General features: G+C 37.2%; 2 protein-coding genes across 14 annotated transcripts in view; one reads left to right on the forward strand and one right to left on the reverse strand.

Moving 5' to 3' along the window:
- Positions 1–18847, forward strand: part of LOC127005870 (ubiquitin-conjugating enzyme E2 T-like) — a 25517-nt gene extending 6670 nt beyond the window's left edge. For 5 of the 8 annotated variants that reach the window (XM_050875191.1, XM_050875185.1, XM_050875190.1 and 2 more), the window contains 4 exons: positions 3614–3818; positions 4075–4149; positions 4660–4802; positions 5993–8466. In XM_050875191.1, the coding sequence (XP_050731148.1) occupies positions 3614–3818; positions 4075–4149; positions 4660–4761 (382 nt within the window). In that variant the 3' untranslated portion in view covers positions 4762–4802; positions 5993–8466. Of the gene's footprint in view, positions 1–3613; positions 3819–4074; positions 4150–4659; positions 4803–5992; positions 8467–16661; positions 16807–18699 lie in introns of those variants that run through there. The other 3 variants (XM_050875189.1, XM_050875186.1, XM_050875188.1) reach the window with 3 other exon arrangements.
- The window catches only part of LOC127005868 (huntingtin-interacting protein 1-related protein-like), a 44109-nt gene continuing 25808 nt past the window's right edge, over positions 5305–23605 (reverse strand). For 2 of the 6 annotated variants that reach the window (XM_050875175.1, XM_050875173.1), the window contains 4 exons: positions 22892–22906; positions 20522–20727; positions 18674–18903; positions 5305–18199 (listed from right to left, as the gene is read on the reverse strand). In XM_050875175.1, coding sequence (XP_050731132.1) covers positions 17973–18199; positions 18674–18903; positions 20522–20727; positions 22892–22906 — 678 coding nt within the window. In that variant the 3' untranslated portion in view covers positions 5305–17972. The remainder of the gene's footprint in view (positions 18200–18673; positions 18904–20521; positions 20728–22891; positions 22907–23605) is intronic. The other 4 variants (XM_050875178.1, XM_050875174.1, XR_007758959.1 and 1 more) reach the window with 3 other exon arrangements.

Consider the following 23605-nt stretch of genomic DNA (forward strand, 5'->3'; position numbering starts at 1 on the left):
GGTGAGGGACTTTTTAGGTAATGTCGACATATGACGTCACCCGGGGTTAGGGGGTTAATGGTTCAGTACAACATGATTGACTCATTAAAAAACAAACTCTACTGCCATTTCCTCTGCCTTAAAATTCACTAAGTCACTACAGTCGTGTTGACCATTAGGCCAGTTGTTTTGTTACAGCATTACTTAGTTTTAACTCCTACAGTACAGACTCTCCTAAAATTTAAAAAGTTTCAGTGGTGTTGGCCACTTTGATATTTTATGTTGCATAATCAAATAGTACTTAAGGTATCCGTTTCACTGAATTTTTATTATTTTTATTTTTAGGCCAATTTTTATTATTTAATTATATGTTAATTGGGGTTGTTCCGAGATGGGTCTGTGCAATTTTTAGCGGAATTCGAAGAATAGTTTTTCAGTTTTTACATTTTTTGCAGTTTTTCCACCCTTAAAAAAAATTGAAACTAGTCGTAAAGTTTTCATCCAATTTACATGATTTTCTAACACCATATACAACATTGTATTGCTTGCATTTGGAAGCCAGTTTCTTTTTGATAAGATATATATGAGTCAAAAAAATCCTACAAAGAATTTCATAACTAATGTTTGAAGATATATAGAGCAAAAATTTGGCCTGGAAATTCACATCTTTTTACGCTCTTTCTTTTGGTGAAAAAACGTTTTAGATACATTGAGAACTTTTGAAGTTATTTCGCAGTATGTGTGAGCAACTTTAGAATAGAGAAAAAGACACTTTTCTAAATCGTGATCTATATCACTTTGTACGAACGGTGCTGGAGGCTGTATAAGTCTCAGAGTTTTCTGCATAAAGTATTACTCCCAGGCATCTGGTCCCCTTCTTTTACAAGGATATTATCCATTCTTGATGGGGGTATCAGTGGGTGCCAGCTCCCCCTCAACACCAGGCTCGGATGTTGCAGTGGCTGTAGAGGTTCCTCGTGTCTCTAGCTGCCTCCTCCTGGCAGCTATAGTGCATTCGCTCCTCCTCTGGGCCTTCTTAGAAGGTCGTGGTATGTTTTCAAGCACGAAAACTGCGAGATTTCTGCAGGGAAATGCTGTATACCCATGCGTGACAAAGGCGAGTTGAAAATTGAGACGTGTGGAGAAGCAGAGAGCACCTCACGGCTCTGACTCATGATGCAGAGTTGCCAGCTAGGAATGAGTGAGTGATGTAGAAACCCCCCCCCCCCCCCAATTTTTGGTGATTTTTCTGCTAAGAGCACCAAGCATATGCGCATGAGAGCTCAGTGCTCTGAGATGCACTGGCACGGTAAATACGGGTTATAAAACATTTTTTCTGACCCAATTTATCTGTGTACATATACGATAGTATACCATTAAAAAGGCTGTGCTTTCTATATTTCTACAGATTTTTTTTTTGCAGAAAACAATTTTTTTGACATAAACCCTTGAAATGGATACCTTAACCTATTGTGAGGATCATAACAATCATTTGATTCACATCTACTTCAAACATTTTTGGGAGACCTTCCATCCTTCCTGCAGCAGATGGCCGTTGGTGTTCAGCTGTCATAACAGTTGTCTCGTAACATCACAATCATGGTTAAATCATCCAATGATGAAAAAAATGATAGTACCCTTTCCCCGATTATCAAGACTCACCAGACACCCCCTTCACCCTCATAACAAATCTCCCTTCAGACAGTCACCCTGGCCTTGCCTGCCAATGTTGTCACAAGGACTTCTGTTTTTTTCATTACATTCATAATTGATTACATTTCCTGTATATGTGGCAGTGTGAAAATAATGGTTCCCCACAAATCAACTCCCCCCCTCTCCCCCATTGCTCCCAAAACCTCCTTTACAACTGGACCATTTCCCAGTAAGTTACTTCCATCATGGGCCTCGCTGCACTTCTCCTTGGGGCCAGATGCACTGATAGGCCTAAAAACCTGGTTGAGTCATCCCAAGATGGGCTAAAACACCTCCCATCCACATATAGTCTACTTATTGGCAGAAAATTGCATAGTCTACTTATTGGCAGAAAATTGCACAGGAAATAAATGTCTAAATTTTACACACAGCATTCCATGGACCATCATGAAAATGCATAAATTTTACACACATGACACTGTATGCATTAAGGACAGACCACCTAGTCTGGACCATAGGTCTGTGTGGTCTGAATATTAATGTAATCCATGTAAATCAAATAACTCATTTACTTCTTGCATCCTGGCACTCTGACTTTCATTCTCTATCAATGTCTCACTTCCATACGTCTGTTGGAATTACAGTAGACCCTTGCTTTAACAGGCTAATAAAAAGGTGTCTGTTGATATTGAAAGTTTGTTGAATCGAATGTATGAAATAATAAGAGGTCTTGAGAAAAAAATTATTGCCCAACATGAACATTGCCACAAGTCCACCGTGCTGGCCCTAATTTGATTACAAGTAGCATGCTGGCTGCTTATATGGTTTATTGTTGTCTGTGTTGCACAAGACACAAGCAGTCCTTGTCCAGCATCAATTCTGTCATATTACATTTATGTAATGATTCAGATCTTTGAAGCTTTCCAGCTTATGTCAAGGTGCAAAAGTGCATCATTTATATATTTGTTTAAGCTCCTCTGACATTAATTTTCCTTGGATCCACCTATATTCTTAATATTTTTCTACTAGTACTATACTTCTTTCTTCAGACAATAGTAATTTACTTCCTTATCTGTAAAACTTCCAATTCAGCTGCCATGTGTTTGTCCTTGGCATAAATAATAAATGATTCAAGAGTTATTGTTATTTAACTCCTCTTATGACTTGTTTACACTGCCTGTATGCCGCTATGCTCTTCTCCGTGAGCTTCTGCAACTAGTCTACCTAACCATACTCACACACCCTCCTTTTGTTATATTTTTCAGCTGTGTAATAGTGTGAATTCTATTCTTTTTATGTAAATTTCCAATACCATTACCAGTCCTGTCTGCCTGGGGTTGTTATATCCTTCTCTATAAAACTTTTTTTTTTTTTCTTGAGTTGGTAACTTGGATAATTTAAATTCTACTTTGTCTTTTGCTAGGTGGAACTCCTATTTCATCTCTTAAAAATGACAATTGGAGCATATTTATCTACACCTTGAATTCTTCTCCAAACTTAGTAGCCTATGTATATTTATCACCTTCTTTAGCTGCTTGCAGAGGAATTTTGAAATTTGAGGTGAAGTAAAATTATATTTTTCTAGACCGTTTTTATTACTTGGAAACTAATTTAATAATGGGTAGCAAGCCATTTTCTGAAGTCAGAGTGAGTTATTCCTTAGTTCTATGAAGAAAAAAATTCAGAAAAAAGGAAACCTTGATTTGTCATACTCTTCTGTCAGGGTGAGTTTGTGGAGGGAACAGGACACCATAAGCACTTGTAGGTGAAAAGTTAGATAGACAGAGAGCTAGTTACTGCTGTCCATAGTCTGTTGAACCACCTGTATTTTTTTCATGCACTTGGAAAGACGAATTTGAAGGAGTTTATGTTATTGAATCTACATAGTTTAGTCCCTTTGTGTAACACTGTCATTAGCAGTGTTATGTTATTGTCCCTTATCTTGCTCATGTGTTTCATCTAATTTTTCTTAATCTCGCAGGTACCCGTTCCATCCTCCAAAGGTGAGATTTCTCACTAAAGTGTATCACCCTAATATTGACTCTGCTGGAAGGATCTGTTTGGACTTGTTGAAGATGCCCCCATCAGGCAGCTGGCGGCCTATTCATAACCTCTCCAGTGTTCTTACTTCAGTCAGACTGCTGCTGTCATCCCCTAATCCTGAAGACCCTCTTATGACTGATATTGTGAGTCATTAATGCTATTTCTAATACATCACAGATATATAGATATATGAGGCTCAGTATGTCTTTTCATTCTTTAAATTTTTGATCATTATTTATTCATACTCTGTATCAGTAAACATATGGAGCTTCCTATCTTCTCATTAATTTTCATTTATTGCAACTTAACATTCTTCTCATCTGCCTAACTTTTGTATTCCATGACCCAATACTTTCTTCTGCATGGTGCTTTCCCAGCCAGTCAAAGTCTTCTTTTCAGGCTGAGGAGTACCAGTTGCGACGAACTCAGTATGAAGCCACGGCCAAGGAGTGGACTGCTAAATATGCCCAGAGTGTGAGTTTGTTTCTGTTTATTGAGTATTTGAAAAAAATCAAGTATAAAAATTCACTCCTATGGTCTGCCAAGATTTCATAAGCTCATATTCTTAAACATATCGGGCCCTCAGTCCACCAGTTTGAAAAGCATTGTAGAAGTTGCTGTGGTGTTTATGGATTATTTTGTGATTCTAGTACCTTGAACAGAAAAATCACCCATGAAAGCTTGGTTAATATTTTCTGTGGCCTTGGGAAATAGTTGTAATGGGGGTCAGATACGTTTAAAAATATGGTCCATAGTTTTAAAGGAACACAATCATACATACATAAATAAATTATTGAGACTGGTGGAATAATTTCAGTGGAGCATTTGAAACAAGCAGGGCATAGTTATGTGGTGCATTAAAGGCAAACTTGTGTGATAGGCAGATTAGAGGTGTTCTTAAGTTTAAAGTCCTTTTGTAGTGCAGTGGACCACTTGGAGCTGGATAGAAGAGAAAGAAGTAATGCAAAATATTATACTATTCAGGATGATCCTGAGGGGAGCCTAGTTAGTGAAGCACGTGGCTCAAAACGAAGCAGTAAACTCACTGGTGAAGACGAAGAGAGGAGCAAAAAGGCCAAGATGTAATGGTGTCTTACAAGTGCGTATGTGCAGCTTATACAGGGAAGGTAAGCATGTGAGCATTTCAGATTCTAGGAGTGCACATTTTTATTTTGAAACACAAAGGAAAATACTCAAGACTCAGAAAGCTAGATTCACTTTTTCTAACTAGATTTACGTTGTCTAACCTACCTGACGGGAGTGGGGCTTCACCCTCCTCAACCTACCTGACGGGAGTGGGGCTTCACCCTCCTCAACCTCCTTAAGGGAGTTATGATGAAAAATATCACTTTGTGTGATATTGTTATTATTTTAGGGTTTTGACATTTCTAAAGCCGGTGTCACACCGAACAAATCTACCCGGCAACGGACAGAATGTCCGTTGCCGGGTATTTGTCTATTGAGATTTTGTGGTCCATTAAATCCGAAATATATATATATATATATATATATATATATATATATATATATATATATATATATATATATATATATATATATATATATATATGTATACTGAAAAACTTATTAAATGATGAACACGTAATAAAGGGATGTAAAAATCTGTCCATTGTTTTATAAATGAGATGTAAGTATATTTGGTTACTTACAATTGGTAATACAATTAATAACAATTTACAAGGTTAATAATTGTTCTGTAAATAACTAAAAACTGGTATCTTAAATGTAAATAAACACTCAGTTAATAGCAACTACTTTACATAATATACAGTGAAGCATTCCAGATGACTGAAGAGGTCCAACTAGGAAAAATATGTTGATTGTGCTAATAATATTAGTTTCCATTTCCCTTTCAAGGTCAGAGAGGCATGTGACTAACATGTGCATGCAAAAATAAAACCATATTTAAATGTAAAGATGTCACATAACAATAAATTATATATGTACAACTGTGCTGTGCATGATAAATATTAAAGTATTCATCATATTCAGCACAGCTCAATGCAAACAATATGACATTTCACAATGTATGACTATTATTGTTGTTAATATCTAAACTCATGTACAAGAGTTTAAATATCCCTAGTTTTCCTCTAGAAAGTATCAATTATTAGCACCATTTGGTATGTTCCCTAGTCAGAATTCTCCAACTGATTCTTTTAAATCAACCTTAAAATATAATCTCTGCCCCTTCCAATACATATGGTTCTGTGGTATTTAATTTGAAAATATTCACATACATTTATTATCACCCTAAATTTCTTGCCTGTTGCTTACCTACTTTTCCCAATTCCAGAATGAAAATAAGTAATTGAAGCATTTGCTGCCATCTGCATTGCCACCAAATACCAGAGAAGGGCAGAGATCATTACAATTTAGAACTTGAAAGGAAATTATTATTATAATATAAAACAACCAATGCCACACTGTAGTCTGGCCCCAAGCATTACATTTAGTAACACCAGCAACTCTCTTTGGTTCAGTAACATAATGCAAAACTGGCTGGACAGTGGTCCCAGACACTCATTCTTTGTTCCTGTCTTGTTCAAGTAAGCATTTCTTAATCTGGGGGGCTTAAATCAGTTAGGTGTTGTAAGGGCAATGTTTACTCTGGAGTAGTTATCAACTGTAATCCTGAACTGCATGCTCTATCCATTCTAACCATAGTCATACGTACATACGTAATGATGGATTGTGGACATTATATATAGTTTATTTTAGGTTTGGACAATATGGTGTGTTGGCATGTATTGTAAGTGTAATTTGTAAACTTCTGAAGATACTCAAGCAATATTTTAGTGAAATCACAGCACCCTTTGAGGTATCTAGTTCTTTATATTAGTTTTATATACTTTGTTTTCAAGTATCTATTTGGGTTTGCCCAACCATTTTTGCTGATCAGGTTGGTAGGGCATCTTTATTAGGGTGTTGTTGGTTAGTCCTGGTCTATGCAGGTGTGGGTTGATTTTTAAAACTAGGCTTCATTTTAGGTTGTGCTACAAGTGAGTGCTCCACTTGTCCAGTTGGGCTTTATAGGTATGACATAGAACTTGTCACCCTATTTTAATTCATTTTATAGCTAGACAAGTTTGGCAGATATTGATCATTGATCTGGTAATAGTGTGAGTGATAAGGAGTACATTTAATGTGCAAATAGTGGTAGAAATATGAAGTGTTTTAATAAATTTTTATAGTAAAAACTGCTTTATAATTGTTATAGGGTGTGTTGGGACCACTGTGCTTGCCTATAATTTGTTTTAAAAAGATGATGAGTTAATGCAAGTGTGTGTGTGTGTGTTTATATATATGTTTGTTTGTTTATATATATATATATATATATATATATATATATATATATATATATATATATATATATATATATATATATATATATATATATATATATATATATATATATATATATATATATATATATCAAACTAATAATATGTAATAATATGTAGATCACAACAATCAAGTGCAACACAACACAAACCATTTTATATATATATATATATATATATATATATATATATATATATATATATATATATATATATATATATATATAATGGCATAGGTACAGAAAACTGTAATAGGTTAGTTAAGGATATATACATAATTATGGGAATTTTTGTGCCTAAATTGAAATAACAGGTTTATCAAATATATTCACATTGGAAACATGTAATATTTGGAGTAAAGTTAAAAATTCATTTCAGTGTTGTGCTTGATTGGAATGGTGAAAATTACACACAAAACAATCATTTATCATATAACAAATCATACAATTTTCATAAAACAAATTTGTAATGTGATCTTCCACACTATATTGAAAAACTATATCCTTTGAAGCAGAATTACATAAGCTGTTGACTGAGTTACAGATATGAACTATTTTCAAACTTTACACCATTTGTGGTGCTACCTGCTGAAGTGAAGTAAGTGACATAAGGGTCAATATTGAGATATCACTTGCCTCGAAGTGACCAACTATTCAGGCGTTCTGCAGCAAATTTTCAGACTAAAATGAATAAAATGGTGGCATTAGGGTCGATTTTTTCAAAAGAAATACTTAGGAAAAGTGCAGAAACACACACTGGTGATGCAAATTCCCTGAGAGGGGTGATGAGTCAGTCAGCTCACAGCAGCTCAAGGCACGACTCTCCCAGCCAATCACTGGGCACAGTGGGCCTCATCCTCTCTCTCTCTCTCTCTGCAAGGCAAGGTTTACTTTCTCTCCAATATTTTCTCTCTACAGTGGTTGAGCTGGATTAAAAACAAAAACAAAACAGCATCACTGCCTAATTTACCCTCTGGGGTTGATTCAAGGCAAAAGGTATCCGTAAACAACAATGATAAAAATTAATGCAGTCCCTGTTCCCTCGTTTTCTCCTGCGTGTTGCTTGCCTCGCTTCCGCTCCGGTTTTGATTCACAGCACGGATAAGCTATGATCAGGCAACTTCAATTTCAGTTTTCTTGTTTCCTTTTGTGTGTCGCTTGCTTCACTTCAGCAGGGAGCGCCACATTTGAAAGGTTCAAGCTCAAGACTCCCAGTAATCAACTCAATTTTGTCTAGATTATTACCATTATTTTCCAGCAGCAAAAAGCCAAACTTACAATTTAATTTTGTACAATTTTTTTCAAACTCATGAAGGGTGATGGTACATAAGAGTACAGAGTACTTTATAACTGTTGTATTTACACTTAAGGATGCAAGCCAGGATTTACCTTTGGTGGTGCAATAAAAATCATCTGATCATCTTGAATTGTGTCTACTTAATGGCATAATAATTAATGTAGTACTTCTAACCAATATTCAACTTTCTACATTGAAAAATGATGACTATTAAGAAGTTGAAAAATAAGTCTGAGAGAATAAGTGCTTGTCAAAAATCACCTAATCAATGTAAAATTAATTCCTCCAACCAAATTGTAGGGACAAGTCCATAGAACATGTCCAAGAAAGATGAAATCAAAATTACATGATAGGTACTGAGAAGATAGGTTTCAAAATATTGCAAATTTTTTAATATTTTTATCTTCTCAGTACCTATCATGTAATTTTGATTTCATCTTTCTTGGACATGTTCTATGGACTTTTAACTACAATTTGGTTGGAGGAATTAATTCTACATTGATTAGGTGATTTTTGACAAGCATTTATTCTCAGACTTATTTTTCAACTTTCTGAAATGGAAAATTGAATTTCAGGAAATATTTTGCAAGCTTACAATAAAGATAGGACCAAGTCCCCCAACCATTATTTAGTTTAGGGTGTTATGTGCCAAAAATAAAATTTTCAGTAAAAACTGATTATTAATAACAGAGAAGATAGCATTCAAAATACAGTTATTCTTTGAAAAATCACTTTTGAGAAAACCCTTCCTAAAGTTTAGGCATAGGCATGCATGAACCAGGTAGAACCATGACAAAATTTGTTACTTTCATTTAAAGAAGCAATGGGGATTAAATTAAGACCATAACCACTGCAATTGGTTAATAAATAGTGAATGCATGAGCTATCAACCATGACTATATAACTGAAACTGTCTTTTTCTTTTTTTTGGTCATGAGCACATAATTACAGACAATATTGCTCATTTGGGTTATTTTCTGTGCATTTTGATGTGCCAAGTTAAATATGAATATTTTTTTGGCTATTTGATGAATATAAAATAAGTTAGGCCTTTTCTGGTTTTATAAAAGCTCACCGCTGGGCCATTACAGAATTTACGTGAGATGCACTAGACAAGTGGTGAAACAACAGGTGTGGTAGGGGATGGAGTAGTCAAAGGAAGTGGTGGGTGAGCTGCAAGTGGTGGTGAGTGTACAGCAGGCGGGGGAGGGAGGTCGCTGGTTAGCTACTGGCAAGGAAATTTCAGTCTTTTTTCCACCTTGCAGCTGAAATCTTGCTCTTTTCTGTCTTCCCCTTATATCTCCTGTTTTTCTTAGGCATCTTGAATGTGCGTAATATCCACTAGAAGAATGAAAAGCTCTTGAGAATGATAACACGACGACGACCAGCCGTGTGTATGTTTAGAAAGACCACGTGGTTGGGCCAGGCTGGCTTGCTTTGTAGAGCACCTTGTAGCGAGGCTAGAGGCTTGAGTTTCCAACGAGAACATAAACTTCCCAATATTTCTAAATAAATAGCACAACAAGAGCAAAAAATAAATATAAGAGTATTTAAAGTCCACTTGCGTGGCTCGCCCATGATATAAAACGCCCAGCGGCGTGACATTTAAGTTTTAAATTTTGCGCTACGATGCTCAAACTTGGTGGAATGGTAGAGTTGGGGTGATAGTATTTCTCAGATTTTTTCCTGGCGTGCATCCTTAACAGATAGATATGTTCAAGTTCATAAATGCATAGTTCTTTAGTTCAAAATTTCATGAGGTGTAAGTGAAACATGGAGGTGGAGGATGCAAGATGTGGGGTATGAATAATGTAAGAGATTACTTGAGATGAACAAAATGAATGGATGATCCAAGAGATGACTTGATATGAATAAAATAATGAATTGAAAAGTGGTAAAAGAAAGTTTACATATAGTGTAACATAGCTTATTTATAAAGGGAATTGATTGACCCATGATGTGGTCAAGTTGATTTAGTCATCTTGGGAAGAGAGCTGAGGTGACTATTCAAGAGTCATTACACAGCCTTAAGGGAATTCAAAGAATTGGCAGAAAAATTATTGAAGTAGAGATGCAACCACAGTTTTTGTGTTGTAGATTACTGTAAATATCCTATTTAACATTCTAGTTGTGCGACAAAATAGGAGTATCAAGAATATTAATAAAAATATCCTTTGCTGTTAGGAATTGTTAACTTCATTAAATACTGTATGTTCAGCAAGATGGACATGGTGTCGATATGAATCAATCAAGGGGAGCATGTGTCAGAGGACATGCTGCTCCACCCACTCCATGATACCATCGATGAGGGTCCCTCAGGGCAAATCTCCATGGTTTGGTATTCCCATCACAAGTAATTCACAGCAGACTCTATCAACTTGCTTAGGCCACAAAATTTGTGGGCAGCACCTTGGTCTCCTCCACATGTCTCTTAACCCATAAGCGTCGGGCTAGAGGACTATTGTCGTCCTCGCACCGCGCGGGCGGTGCTGATAGATTTTGTAAAATAGGTGTCTTTCATCAATGCCCCGTGTGGCAATTTCAAACGAAAACATAATAATTTATATTGTTTTTTCATCGCCAATCCTTCCTCTCCACGATTAAATAAATTTGAAGTGTCTACGTCGCAGCACGGCATAGATATGATGTTGGGAAGAGGTGCTATTTTTGGCCAAGCCGTGCGCGTCGGATGGCGGGAACTCCCGCCACCCGACGCTTTCCGCCCGAGCGGGAATTCCCGTCACCCGACGCACACGGGTTAAAGATACATGAACAGGGACACAGGGTAGTGTCACATGCCTAAATAACTGAAGCTGGTGTTCATGGATTATCTACCTAATACGCCTCAATTCAGTCACACAGTAATTACTGATTGGACTCCTTCATTCCAGTGATATCCCATGATTCTATGTAGCTACTTATTACCAAAGGCATCAACTCTCTTGAAGCCACTATTTAGTGTCTGTGTGTCACAGTCATAAAGTAAGACAAGGTGCACAAATGACTTGAAGATCTGAATCTTTGCCCTTCTGCATGGGTTTCAATTGATGAGTAGGAGCAAACGCTGGAGGGGTGCATAACCTTGCCCACGCTAAAACGCTAACCCTGAGGGTCCCTCTGAGTGAGTCTCCATGCAGGCCCCCTTCCCATCCTAGATACCTCATTGATTTCCTGTAGGCATGAACTCTGTGGGTGTCCCCTTGGTCTCCTCTACTCGGGATTGTCACTTAAAGAAACAAACCAGTAAACAGGATTGACTTTTGGACAGCATACCACATGTCTATATAGCTGCAACTGGCATTCATGGACTATACAGACTATGCCCCAATTCTGGCTCATGGAGTGATTGCAGCTTTAGTCATTCCAGTGGTTTCCCATAATTTTACATAGGCAGATTTTACTAATGGCATCAACTCTCAGATATGAATGATGCAATATACTCATACCCCTTGAAATTCTTCCATGGACCCCTGGTTGGGAACTGCTGCTCTAAACACTTGTGCCAGGAGACCTTTAGGCCCAATGACTGGTTTCTTGTGCTGAGCATTGAAAGCTCAACCTCCATCAACTTTGTCAAGATTACTGCATCATCAGGAAAACAATATCAGTCAGTGACCTCCACAGCTACATTGATAACTTTTTTTAAGGAGTCAGTGGAACTGGCACTGCAAGTGTGGGCTCCTATTTGTCTGGAAAGACACTTGAACAGGTATGTGTGTGTGTGTGTGTAAAATTCACCCTCTCATGACCTGATTACAAGCTGGGCTCACAAGCCCATCCCCCTTGCTCAAGGGGGGACAGTAACTGCTCCTCTTTCAATGAAAAAATCCGCCTGAGCTAGGCTCGGACCTAGGAGCCTGGCAGTGCACTACCACTGAGCTACCTGAGCAGTGTTTGTGTGTATGTGTGTGTATGTGTGTTAGGGGGGCATTAGTGTAAAGAAATGAATTCCAACGATCGTGACCATGGCAACATATTTATCTGCAGAGTAAGTATGCCATTACAAAATGTAAAATGAAATATTATTTTGAACAGCCTAGTCACTGCAATAAACTTTCATTGCTGAATTGATTAAGGGATCTAAGCAACATTTAGTAACTTTAATGGCTTTGTATGACATTGGATTCCCCACTGTAATGGGATTATGATAAGTCAAGGTAGCATTATAAAGTCAATTACTGGGAAGGATAACCCAATACATCCCTGGCTATTTAGCCAAAGTGGATACAGATTGGAAGAGTCTGAGATATACTGTTTGTAGCCTTGAAAATATATCATCTGTGCTTCTTTAGTGCAAGATAGTCAACCAGTCAGACTATATATTTTACTAACAAAATCTTATGAATAAAACTACAGCTCAGTTAATAAGGTATTAGTACTTTGGTCAAGATTCAATTCCATACTAATAAGGCTGACATCTGTGGCATAAATGCTATTCACTCCAGTGCTGGAGTAAAACAAATATAAAAACAACAATATGAGACCTCAAAAAAGAAGTCATCCAAATATTACACGTTTATGAACACAGTACTGTTATCACATGACATAACCATGATGCAGCTATAACCAGTGCCTCCTGGGCTGGGGTTTAGGGTTTGAAATAGGGTTCTTCTGTGTTTCTTGAGCCATTGCTGCACACCTTAAACTACAGGCACCTTAGTGGTTATATAAAACCACTATGGGAACCTTCTCATAGAAATCTTTTAGATTAACAAAGCTTGCAGTCCCATGAAGATTATACCACCTTAACTTTAGTTGAGACCCTTTCCTGAACCAAATTAATTGATTTTAATCAGTTTCAACAAGTCCCAGATTTGTTTAGAAATCTAGATACATGCTTCACTTGTCAAAATACATGAGTGGGTGAAAGCCACAATGGCCCACTGTTCATAATACATCGTTCCCTCTATTTCCTGTTATGCTTCCCTCCCTGATGTGTTGTACGACAATACTTAAAACACCTATTATGTATCTCTAACCCTTTGAGATCTGCCAACCAATGCTGTTTTAGGACACTTGGACTGCACTGAAGAACTTTGAAACAGATTTGGACTGCACGGAAGAATTTTGAAACAGACCATCTCATTAAGAATATTTTAGTTGTATTTATCCAGATTAGTCACTCAAGGAGTCCAAGAGCCTCATGTCTTGGATTAGCACTGAATGGCAGGCTCTTAACAGCTGTAAAGGTGCATGACACTTACCTCTGAGTAGCTGGTATTCCTATGATTTTTAATAGAAGCCTCTTCTTAAAGTTGGCATTTAACCCATTTTCCAGCTGCCACTGAGTTTACATCTATCCAGGATTCCATGGACAGAGTGGTGAGGCATACCAGGGAAGAGGCTTTTGAGGCACTGACACAGCATGCTTGCTTGTAAAACATTGATGGGCCACCAAGCTCTCTCCTCACTTAAAAGATTTGCAATCTTATCACCTGATAAAATATATCCACAAGTTTAAGTAGATGCATGCATGACACTTCCTGTAATTCAAAGCTAAACCAAAATTATGCAATAAATGGAATGGTCTCAACTTGTGGTGGCGATTTCTTTAAAATTTTTTAAATTTTAAAATTTAACAATGCGATTTACCAGTATATAAAAATAGTCTATGATTTGTAACTACTAGTGTACACATTTGGGTGACCTACTGAAGCACCACATAACAGGACTTGAGGTACCTTTCTGACTATATGGTGAACACAACATTTATACAGAGTAGATTAGTATCATGACTCATAAGACCTGGCAATAACATCCTCAACATTAGTAAACCTTTCCTCACTTAAAATTAAATGACAAAAGCCATTCAAAAACCTCAAAATATGGCAACTATGTACTTTGATTTCATGATGGACAATAATTTAAGAAATGTGTGATGTACAAACTACATGGAAAGGTAAAGTGGTGGTACATGTTAGACAGAAAAGTGAAGTAGGTCAGTCATAACTGTGCAAACCAAATTTCCCTGTATTATAATTATAATTATTGTACTCTAAACTGCTCATCTAAAAAAATTACAAAAATACATTTACAACTACCATACCAAATGTAGATATATTCGTTACTTCAATTTTGGGCAGTCACTTCTGCAATAGACAAATTTTCTAAACAGTACATATTTTCTCCACAATCCCAGTATGTAACATTATGTAAATATTTTTGCCCTAATGTCACTGTGCCTTTACATGGCACATTTACTGAAGTGGCAATAACAACAGTAACAACATATTGCACACATGACAACATTGTGCAGCAAGCACTAGTACTTTTTCTCATACGTTTACACTTTAAAATACTTTAATAAAAATAGTTACTCTTCATAAACGAGCCCCAATGATCCTCACCAATCACCTTCATGCCTAAACTTGGTGACTTAGCCAATCTAATCACCTTCATGCCTAAACTTGGTGACTTAGCCAATCTATCATAAATATATAAATACACTGTCTAAAATGGTTGGTTGTGGTTAAAATTCATCCACTCTTGCACAGTATTTAAACAAACATGTCAAATGAAAAAAGAGAGAGAGAGAGAGAGAGAGAGAGAGAGAGAGAGAGAATGTTACTCTTTCAGATATAGGACAGAAAGAGAAGACAATGTTACTCCTTCAGATATAGGACAGAAAGTGAAGACAATGTTACTCTTTCAGATATAGGACATGTGAAAAAAATAGGAGGACTGTCATTGTTTATAAGACTTTATGGTGGATTTTCTTATTGTCTCTTGATATGCATAGTGAGTTATTGGTCAAGCTATAAAATTGTTTTAATTTATTTGAAAGAAATTTGGAGCAAACTTGAGGCAACAAAGTTATGAAATGAACACAAAGCATTGCCAAGCTGGAGGTAGAGTGCATCTAGACAGGTTGAGAGGGTAGAAATTAAACTCCCACTAGAGAAATCCATAAAAGTAAAGCAATAATTTACTAAATAATAAAAATTCTATGTAACAAGAGGCAAATTTTTGCTATAGTTATATTCAATAAAAGCAGATGCACTAAGTAGAAAATGAGTTGTGTTTGAACCCTGATAAACAGAATGGAGGGAAAGCAATGCATGCATCCATCTACATACATAACTGGCCAAGTATACTTGCTCATGCATCATATGTTCATGTGCATTTGTGCGAGAGTTGTGCAACAAAAGATCAAGTAAATTTAACAGAGAACAGGTATAGGAAGTTGTGAAGCGAACAATGTGCATGAAGAGAGCAATGGAACAAAGTTTAGTCTAACTTTGTTTCAGTTAGGTAATGATGGCAACAGTGCCTTTAGCTCTTCATATATATACAATGCTGTAAAGGAAGATCCTTGGCAATGCAGAGTAAAATCATGAGATAGTGAAAAGCCACTAGTCCTTCACCCATCCAAAGTGCTTTGTGATGAACTAGCCACATAGGTCTCAGCTCCGCGTCTGAAAACAAAAAGTGAAATGACAATAATTCACATACACTTCTCTGACTAACAAGTTATTATAAGAAAGATAATTAAGCTTTCTTAAGAGGGTTTAAGACCTTTATGGTATAAACTGCACTTCTGAAGAAATGTAAATAGTTTGTACAGTAAGAGTCTGTTAATCTGATTTTCACTGGTTCAAAAATACCAACAGTCCAAAGTTTTCAAGGTAGCAAATTATAATCTTAAAAACCCAACTGTAAGCATACTACCCATGATAATAATACTTGGTAGTAAACTCAATAATACTACCCATGATAATAATACTTGGTAGTAAACTCAATAAGGACTCAGATTATGGTGGTCTTGGATGTCATATGCTTATCAGAAAAATATGAACATACAGCTGATTTAAACAAATACATTTGGGTTAACAGACTTTTACTGTAATTCTAATGCAAGAAGAGTCTTAGCCACACCTCATGCAAGAAATAATATTTTGATTCTAAGCCATATTCTAAAGCAAACTCAGTACCAACCCAAAAAGGAATTTATATTTTCATTTATAGGAGTCATCTTTAAAATCCAAGTGTTTCTCTTGGGATATTACTATCTACTCACAAGCAGACATGCAACTTCTCTGATAGTCACATTACACAAATATGTCTGAACATTCTACAGAAAAAATAATGGAAAATGTAATGGGAAGTAAGGATAAACAGCCGGCAGGCAGCAATAATAAGACTAACACAGAGGAGAAGGATGATTGCCCTGCCTTCATTTGGATCCATAAGCAATACTGAAAATAATGTGTCAGCAACAGTAAAATGTGGCATCATCCATAACATAAGCATGTCAAGCACTGGAACTTTCCGGATGGAAGATGTGGTGATGCGAGCGCTTTTCACCATGAACTCACTTCTTTGCAGGTCAGACTGTTCTCTGGTGTAATGGCAGTGGATGGAGCCACTCCCAACACTCGGTCCTCAGTTCCCCTCAAAGCCACACCGCTCAGAGCTTACTAGCTCCTTTCTCCAATCAGATAAGACCTCCAATGGGGTCTTGAGACGGGAACATCCAACAAGACCTCATAAGCTGGTTTGATATTTAAATGCCATTCTAGCCAGCCTTCTCCAGCACACTGATGACCTTCAACTCCCTCAGCTAGACTTCCCCAACTGGATTCAGTCACAACTACAGCCACCCACCACAGACACCTTCCACTCAGTCATTTTGCCATCCATTCCCTAGTCATATGCCAATGCTGGTGAAAGCTGTGATAGTGGCAGTTGATAGTAACAACAACAGCGGTCGTGAGGTTGGTGATCCTGTTTGTGATGCTAGTGAAGGCAGCAGCAGCAACAAAACTGAGTCACACTTACCAGATGTTGTTACTCCCTACCATCTGCTGCAATGTAATCTACCTGCCAGGTTTTCTTCCTCTCTCAACAAACTTGTACATATCTTTGCTTTAAAACATATCAATCATGTAATTAACAAAACATAGTGACACGGCTCCTTACCCAATGCTTGTGTTGTCTCTATTTTGGTGTACTCTAGTGTTACCAAATAGTAAGCTAGGGCTAGAAACCCCACTAGTACAAATTTATAAAGTCATGAAAACTATTTTCTGTCTGCTAAGGGCCTAATGCATATATTTCGATATGTTTACTGTGTGTTTAAAGGCTGGGTATATGGCTCGTCTGAATGGGGTCTTCAAAGGTATGACTTATCAAACTAGGTAGGTACATGCAAGTGTGGTTTATGAATGAAGTGATTGTGGCATTGGAGTGAGGCCTGCTTCACTGGGAACCTAACTTAGTTTCCTTTACTTTGACCCTCTCCAACCATATTAAAAACAGAAAACAGGGTTGAAATTCCTGTCATCAAAGCGTGATACATATGATGATGATGGTGATGGTGAATAAACCTGATCCCCACTATGCAACTATTTTCCAAGTGCCCTACACAGAAGTTGTCATCCATAAATACTGTTAATACTGTTTGTAATAACTGCAAACATACCAATAGCTCTTGTCAATCAACCTTATGAAAAATTCACACAGTCAGCTAATTTTGCTGCAAGCACAGATCTTACCCTTTTCCATGGCTTATCTTTTTTCTAGATACCCAGAAAACCTGTTCGATGAGGAAGCATAATGGTAAAAAATGCATGTTCACTTTTAGATACCTAGATAACCTGTTAGTGGGGGAACGACGGTGAGGCATTCTGATAATAATCAATGATCTAGAGATAAAAACATTTCTTGCTCCCCAAACTCAGAGGCACCTACTTCCTGGTCCCAGCCCTCAATCTCTCCAGCCAGCTTGTAGTGGTGTTTACGAAGCTCAGAGAGTTTAGAGCGCTCAGTTTCCAACTGCTTTTCAGTTTCCAGAACTTTGACCAAGGTTTCCATTTCCATTCGTTTTGTGTGGTGAAGACTAAGCTTTGAGAAGTCTAATGTATCTGAGGAGTAGGAAATGATAAAGGTGTGTAAGGAAAGGGGCAAAAAAATTGTTTTATAAGGACACCATACCTGATAGTTTTACTACTTCAAGCCACCTATCTTAACCCTTTCAATACGGTGACGCCGATGTCGGCGTCACAGTATGGAAAGGGTTAAGAGGAAATGGAAGAGGATTAATCCTTTTAATCTTCTTCCATTTCCTTTTAAAAGAAGTCTAGAAGAGGATTAAGAGGAAATGGAAGAGGATTAAGAGGTTTAGTAGAGGATTAATCCTCTTCCATTTCCTCTTAACCCTTTCCATACTGTGATGCCGACGTCTGCATCACGTAATGAAAGGGTTAACTGTTATTTGAAACAAAACATTATCACTTCAAATGATACAGTAAACCACCTTACTTTCTAAATAAAATGGTTACTACTAAGTTCTAATTACTGAATTTTTGACAAGCAATAGTACAGAACTGACAACTTACTAGCAATGGCAACTTTGTCCCGGCAGTTCTCAGCAGTGGCCACCACAGTCCCTGTGAGAGTGGAGATGGTCTTGGCAGTTTCATTGAGGTCGCGCATCTTCTGACTGGACCTCTCAGCCTTTACTCTAGATGCCATCACCAGCTGCATGGAAGAGGCTGCAATCTCACGAGAGGACACAATCACCTCTTCAAATTTGCCTTTACCACTCACTACTTGATCAGCGGCTGCCCTGGAAGATGCAACAAATTAGAAGTTTGGATAAATTCAGTATATTATACCCTTGTAAAAGTCTTATGTAAAAGTTGATCTGTTCTTGGGAAGGTGGTGGGGGGGATCTGGATTATTTCTGATATTGTGTGTAGAATCTGGCCATTGTCTTCAAGACTATCATCCAGTTATTCACAACACTGAACAGCCTGCTCCGGTTACAGCTGAGTTACAACTTAGGGCAAAGAGAGTGGTAGGAAGCAGGATGTTTCAATCCTTTAACATCCCATTAACTTAAAAACTCACCTTATTCTAATACACTTGCCCTAATATATGAAAAACTGCTGGAAGCTTCCTTAATAGTCAAGATAATTGCAACTGTTTTCAATTAATATTTTTCCCAAAGACCATGAAACTAGTGGTTCCCTAATCTTTGTTGCAATAAGAGCATCATATGACCTGCTGATGGTACTTCTAAAAAGTTGAACTATGAATTTTTAGATTGATTTATATCGCCAATTTCATTTGTCAGTCACTTAGCCAATTACTACCTTATACACAATATCTTTAAACCGAAAGTTACAAAAATACCTTCAGTTTATTACAACATTTTTTAAGCTGTCAACTTTCATTCACTAAAATGCTGCTGTTTACATACAAAATCAACTATGTGAGCAACCGTCACTTACCAAGAAGCCTGAACTTGCATGCTTATATTGTTATTTTGGAAAGACGTATCTTCAATTTACAAAAAGTTTATATTCATTTTAGGATTGGAAGTTGCTCTAAAATATTTGGAGATTGGTGAGAAAATGATAATAAAATACAACAACAAATGACACAGCTGCAAATTTCAACTCCCAAAAAGAAAATCTGACCTGTTGTGATATGGACTAATGCTGGCCAGGGACCGTTCAAAATTGTGGTGTTTAGTTATGATAAATGACGTATGGATCTACTTCAAGAAGCTAGTGTGATAGAGCATAACTGAGCAAGTGCATTAATTATTAGTATCTACCTATCTTTATTTCCTATGCCTGTTCACTCATGGGAATTTACTCCTATGAGGTGGCCATGGCAAATGTCTCTCCAATTTTCTGTTCTGACATTCCTTCTTAACCTATTCAATCTCTTGCCATCAACTCTCCATTACTCATTCAGTCTTTTGATCCATTTCTCTGATCTCCCCCTGATACCCTTTCCCTCCAACATGCCCCCATACACTCCCTTACAAAGCTAGATTATTTATTCTCATTACATGGCCAAACCATCTCGGATAATCACATTGTATCCATTCAACCATTCCATGATCCACTCCCTCTGCTGTTACACTCATGTCAAAACTCTCATACATATGACCTATAATCTGCCAGTGAGGTTTAAGACTTAAATATTAGTGCCAAGAACCCTTTAGTAATTCAGACATATTTATAAGATCAACTGAGCTTTCACTGATGCTATGATATGTTTGACTGAGGAACACAGTTAAGCATAGCCCTCACAGAAGTAGTATCCATGTAATGGTTGACCCCAAAATTGAACCCTAAATATATAGTTTTAAATTTTTTACTTTTACAAAAGTATATTGGGTCTTGGTTAGTTTCTCATCACAGACAGACACAAATCAAGTTTGAGCTTACATGAGGGCCTGACAGGCAATGGCTACTGTTTTAGCCCCAGACAACAAGCCTTCAGACCAGCGGTGATTGCGCTTGTAGAACTCCTTGGGTGATGCCCCTCCCCTGCCAGAGTCCACTATCTCTTGTTGAAGCTGAGCAGCCCGTTGTACAAGCTGTCGCACTGCAGCCATTAGATCACTGCACGTTCCCAAAATGCTTTCATTCACCTGTTTGTTCAATTGAAGTGTCAAATACATTCTTGGAGTGTTTGATTAAATCATTCCTCTCCAATAAATCCTGCTTTAACATTACTCTTAAAAAATTATAGTATGAGAAATAGATATCCTATGGAATTTCAATATATGTAATGAACTAAGCAAGATATTTTAGGACTAAAAGGTCTTCCTTTACTAGAGTAAAAAAAACACAGAAAGAGGGGAAAATCACAGGGGTGGATGAGGGCCAATGAGGTGCCAATCAATAAATGAGGGAATAAGGAATAACCCCAGTGTCTCTTGACGAGTATAGTCACTAAACTGTGTGTGAGAATACTGAGACTGATGGATAAATATCTAGAAAAGATGGAAATTGACTGAAAGACAATTTGGATTTGGAAGAAATCATGTGTCATTTATTTTAAACTTCTACTAATAGATTGATTTTTTATGGGTATCTGGGTAAATTTGAGAAGGTAAAGTGTGGTATCCCAGATGTCACCCATGCCCTGAGTCCCGCGGTAATGGGTTCTCATCTCCCATAGACTTGAGGGCCAATGAGACAAGATGAGCGTAGAGGCCAAGAGCAGCTTAGTATATTCCAACTTTACCTTTACTAATAGGCCATCACTAAACTATTCAAAGGAAAGTGAAAGGAGAAGGACCTTGGAGTGTTGGTCCAGGATAGCTTGTCACTTGAAAGGTAATCAGAGACATATTAGATGTTGACAAACTTAAGAGTAGCATTTCACTACATGGATGAAAACATGATGAAGAAACCCCAGTTAGCATACTCAGCAGTGATTTGATCCTATCATAAAAAGAAACATATAAACAAGAGAATACAAAGAGCAGCAGCCAAAACATTCTTTAGCCTGACAGATTTAACTTACAGAGAAAGACTGGAAAAGTTGGGACTGCCCTCCTTAAAAGAAAATAGAGAGAGGTGACATGACTGCAGTGTTCAGGGCAATGGAGGGAGTAAACATAATTGCTAGTGAAGATGTCTGAATGGGATGAGGGAGAAGTTAGAGGATATGAATGGAAGTTGAAAAAGGCTGGATGACTGAAATATATAAAGAAATATAGCCTTCCCACTGGATGCACTAAACAGTGTAACAGCCTGGATAAAAATGTTTATTATTCCAAAAGCCTAGGTGAGTTCAAAGCTAAGTTTAATGATTAAGACATGGAGACAAGATTCCAAGAGTGTAGGTTCTTTGCTGTATTAGGTAAATGCACACATTTATTGTTAGTAAACATAATTAAGTAGTCTTACTTAAAATGTACCATGCAGGAGACAAAAGCATCACATATTATCAATGATGTCATATTAATGATGGAAAGGTTGTGTCCAACAGTTGTGTAACCAATATTTTTTTGGGGCAGGAATTCTACTTGACTGATTCCTGTGAAGATATTTTTCCTTTAAAATTGCATGTTACATTTGATTATTTTTAAAGATATTCTCATCCACTTGAGATAAAAATATTAATATCTTTACCTCTGACAAGGAAGAGGATATCCAACAAAGTCTGTATATGGATGTGCAACCAATTATGATATTAACACACAGCTGCTTCATGGTCATAGCTCGAGTATCTTACCACCTGTAAAGATTAATTTCTAATACCAGACACAATCTTACAACTGACTACTTCATGTTAGGTAACAGTTGCCAGATATCAGCAAAAGCCTCCAGTTCCTTGCTCACAATGCCTATAACTATTCACTGATCCTTTTCTGCCGTTATATATTTACACACGTCAGCTAGGACTGGGAACATTTTCCCTTTGATGCAAGCACTTAAGAGCATCTACAGGGAAAACTGCTGATGATGTGCTTTTTAGATATGTCAAACTTTTTTGCTGATACTGTATGTGTTTATGCAACACACAAACACACACACACACACACACACACAATCACCATTTTGGCAAATCTCATCTTCATTTAGCAATTTTGCATGAAGAAAGCTGAGTATGTGGCATTTCTTTATCCATGACTGACAGAAATGTCCAGCTGACCTTTTAAAGCTGTTTACTCTGTTTCTACTTTTCTTCATGGCTTTACCAGCACTTCTGAGGTGCAAAAATGGTGATTTTATATTTCTTGCTACTACTTAACCAAATTAAACAATAAAAGGTGGTAACTTAATTCATCAGGAGTAGAATACCTTGTAGCACTTGATCTGAGAAATAAGAATATAGCAATGTATCATTGCACATAGTCAGAAACTAAATAATAATAATAATAATAATAATAATAATATAATAGTAATAAAATCTGTCCTTTGTTCATTGACTGTGGAATAACTAAAGGGGGGTGACTGCATAAGTGTCACCTGTGTCATGTTCCCAGAGAACCCATTTTCTGCAACTAACATGGGTAGACTGAGTGAGGTCTGGCAGGAGGAATTTTTGGTGGTGAGGCATGTTCATCGTTTAGGTCGATTCAGGGTCCTGGGTCAACCAACTAGTGGCATGAACTGCTCTGCTGCCTGACTTATCAAGCTGTAGTGTGGACTGGCACTGACTCAGTGCCTGGTGTCACCACCATGATTAATCAAGTCACCCAGTGCCAATGGTCACACTCAAAGGACTTTAGAGAGCTACTAGCCATGTGGCTGGTAGGTGCACTTCTAAATATACAGTAAAATCCATATAACTCTGCTTTCTATAATTTGGTGAGACAAAGAAATATTCATTCCAAAAATGAATTTCAAATTCCAACAAGTACTAATGGAAAAATTATGAATTTCAGCATTTTGCCAAGTTGTAACCACATGGCATGGCATTGCAAGCCATGTAACATACATGTAATATACACATTCCTGGGGCTTGTGACCCTACTTGCTCTTGTGTGCTTTCTGATTCATTTCAGCATGCTA

This window comes from Eriocheir sinensis, chromosome 31 (assembly GCF_024679095.1).
Source record: "Eriocheir sinensis breed Jianghai 21 chromosome 31, ASM2467909v1, whole genome shotgun sequence".
In the NCBI taxonomy this organism is placed as follows: domain Eukaryota; kingdom Metazoa; phylum Arthropoda; class Malacostraca; order Decapoda; family Varunidae; genus Eriocheir; species Eriocheir sinensis.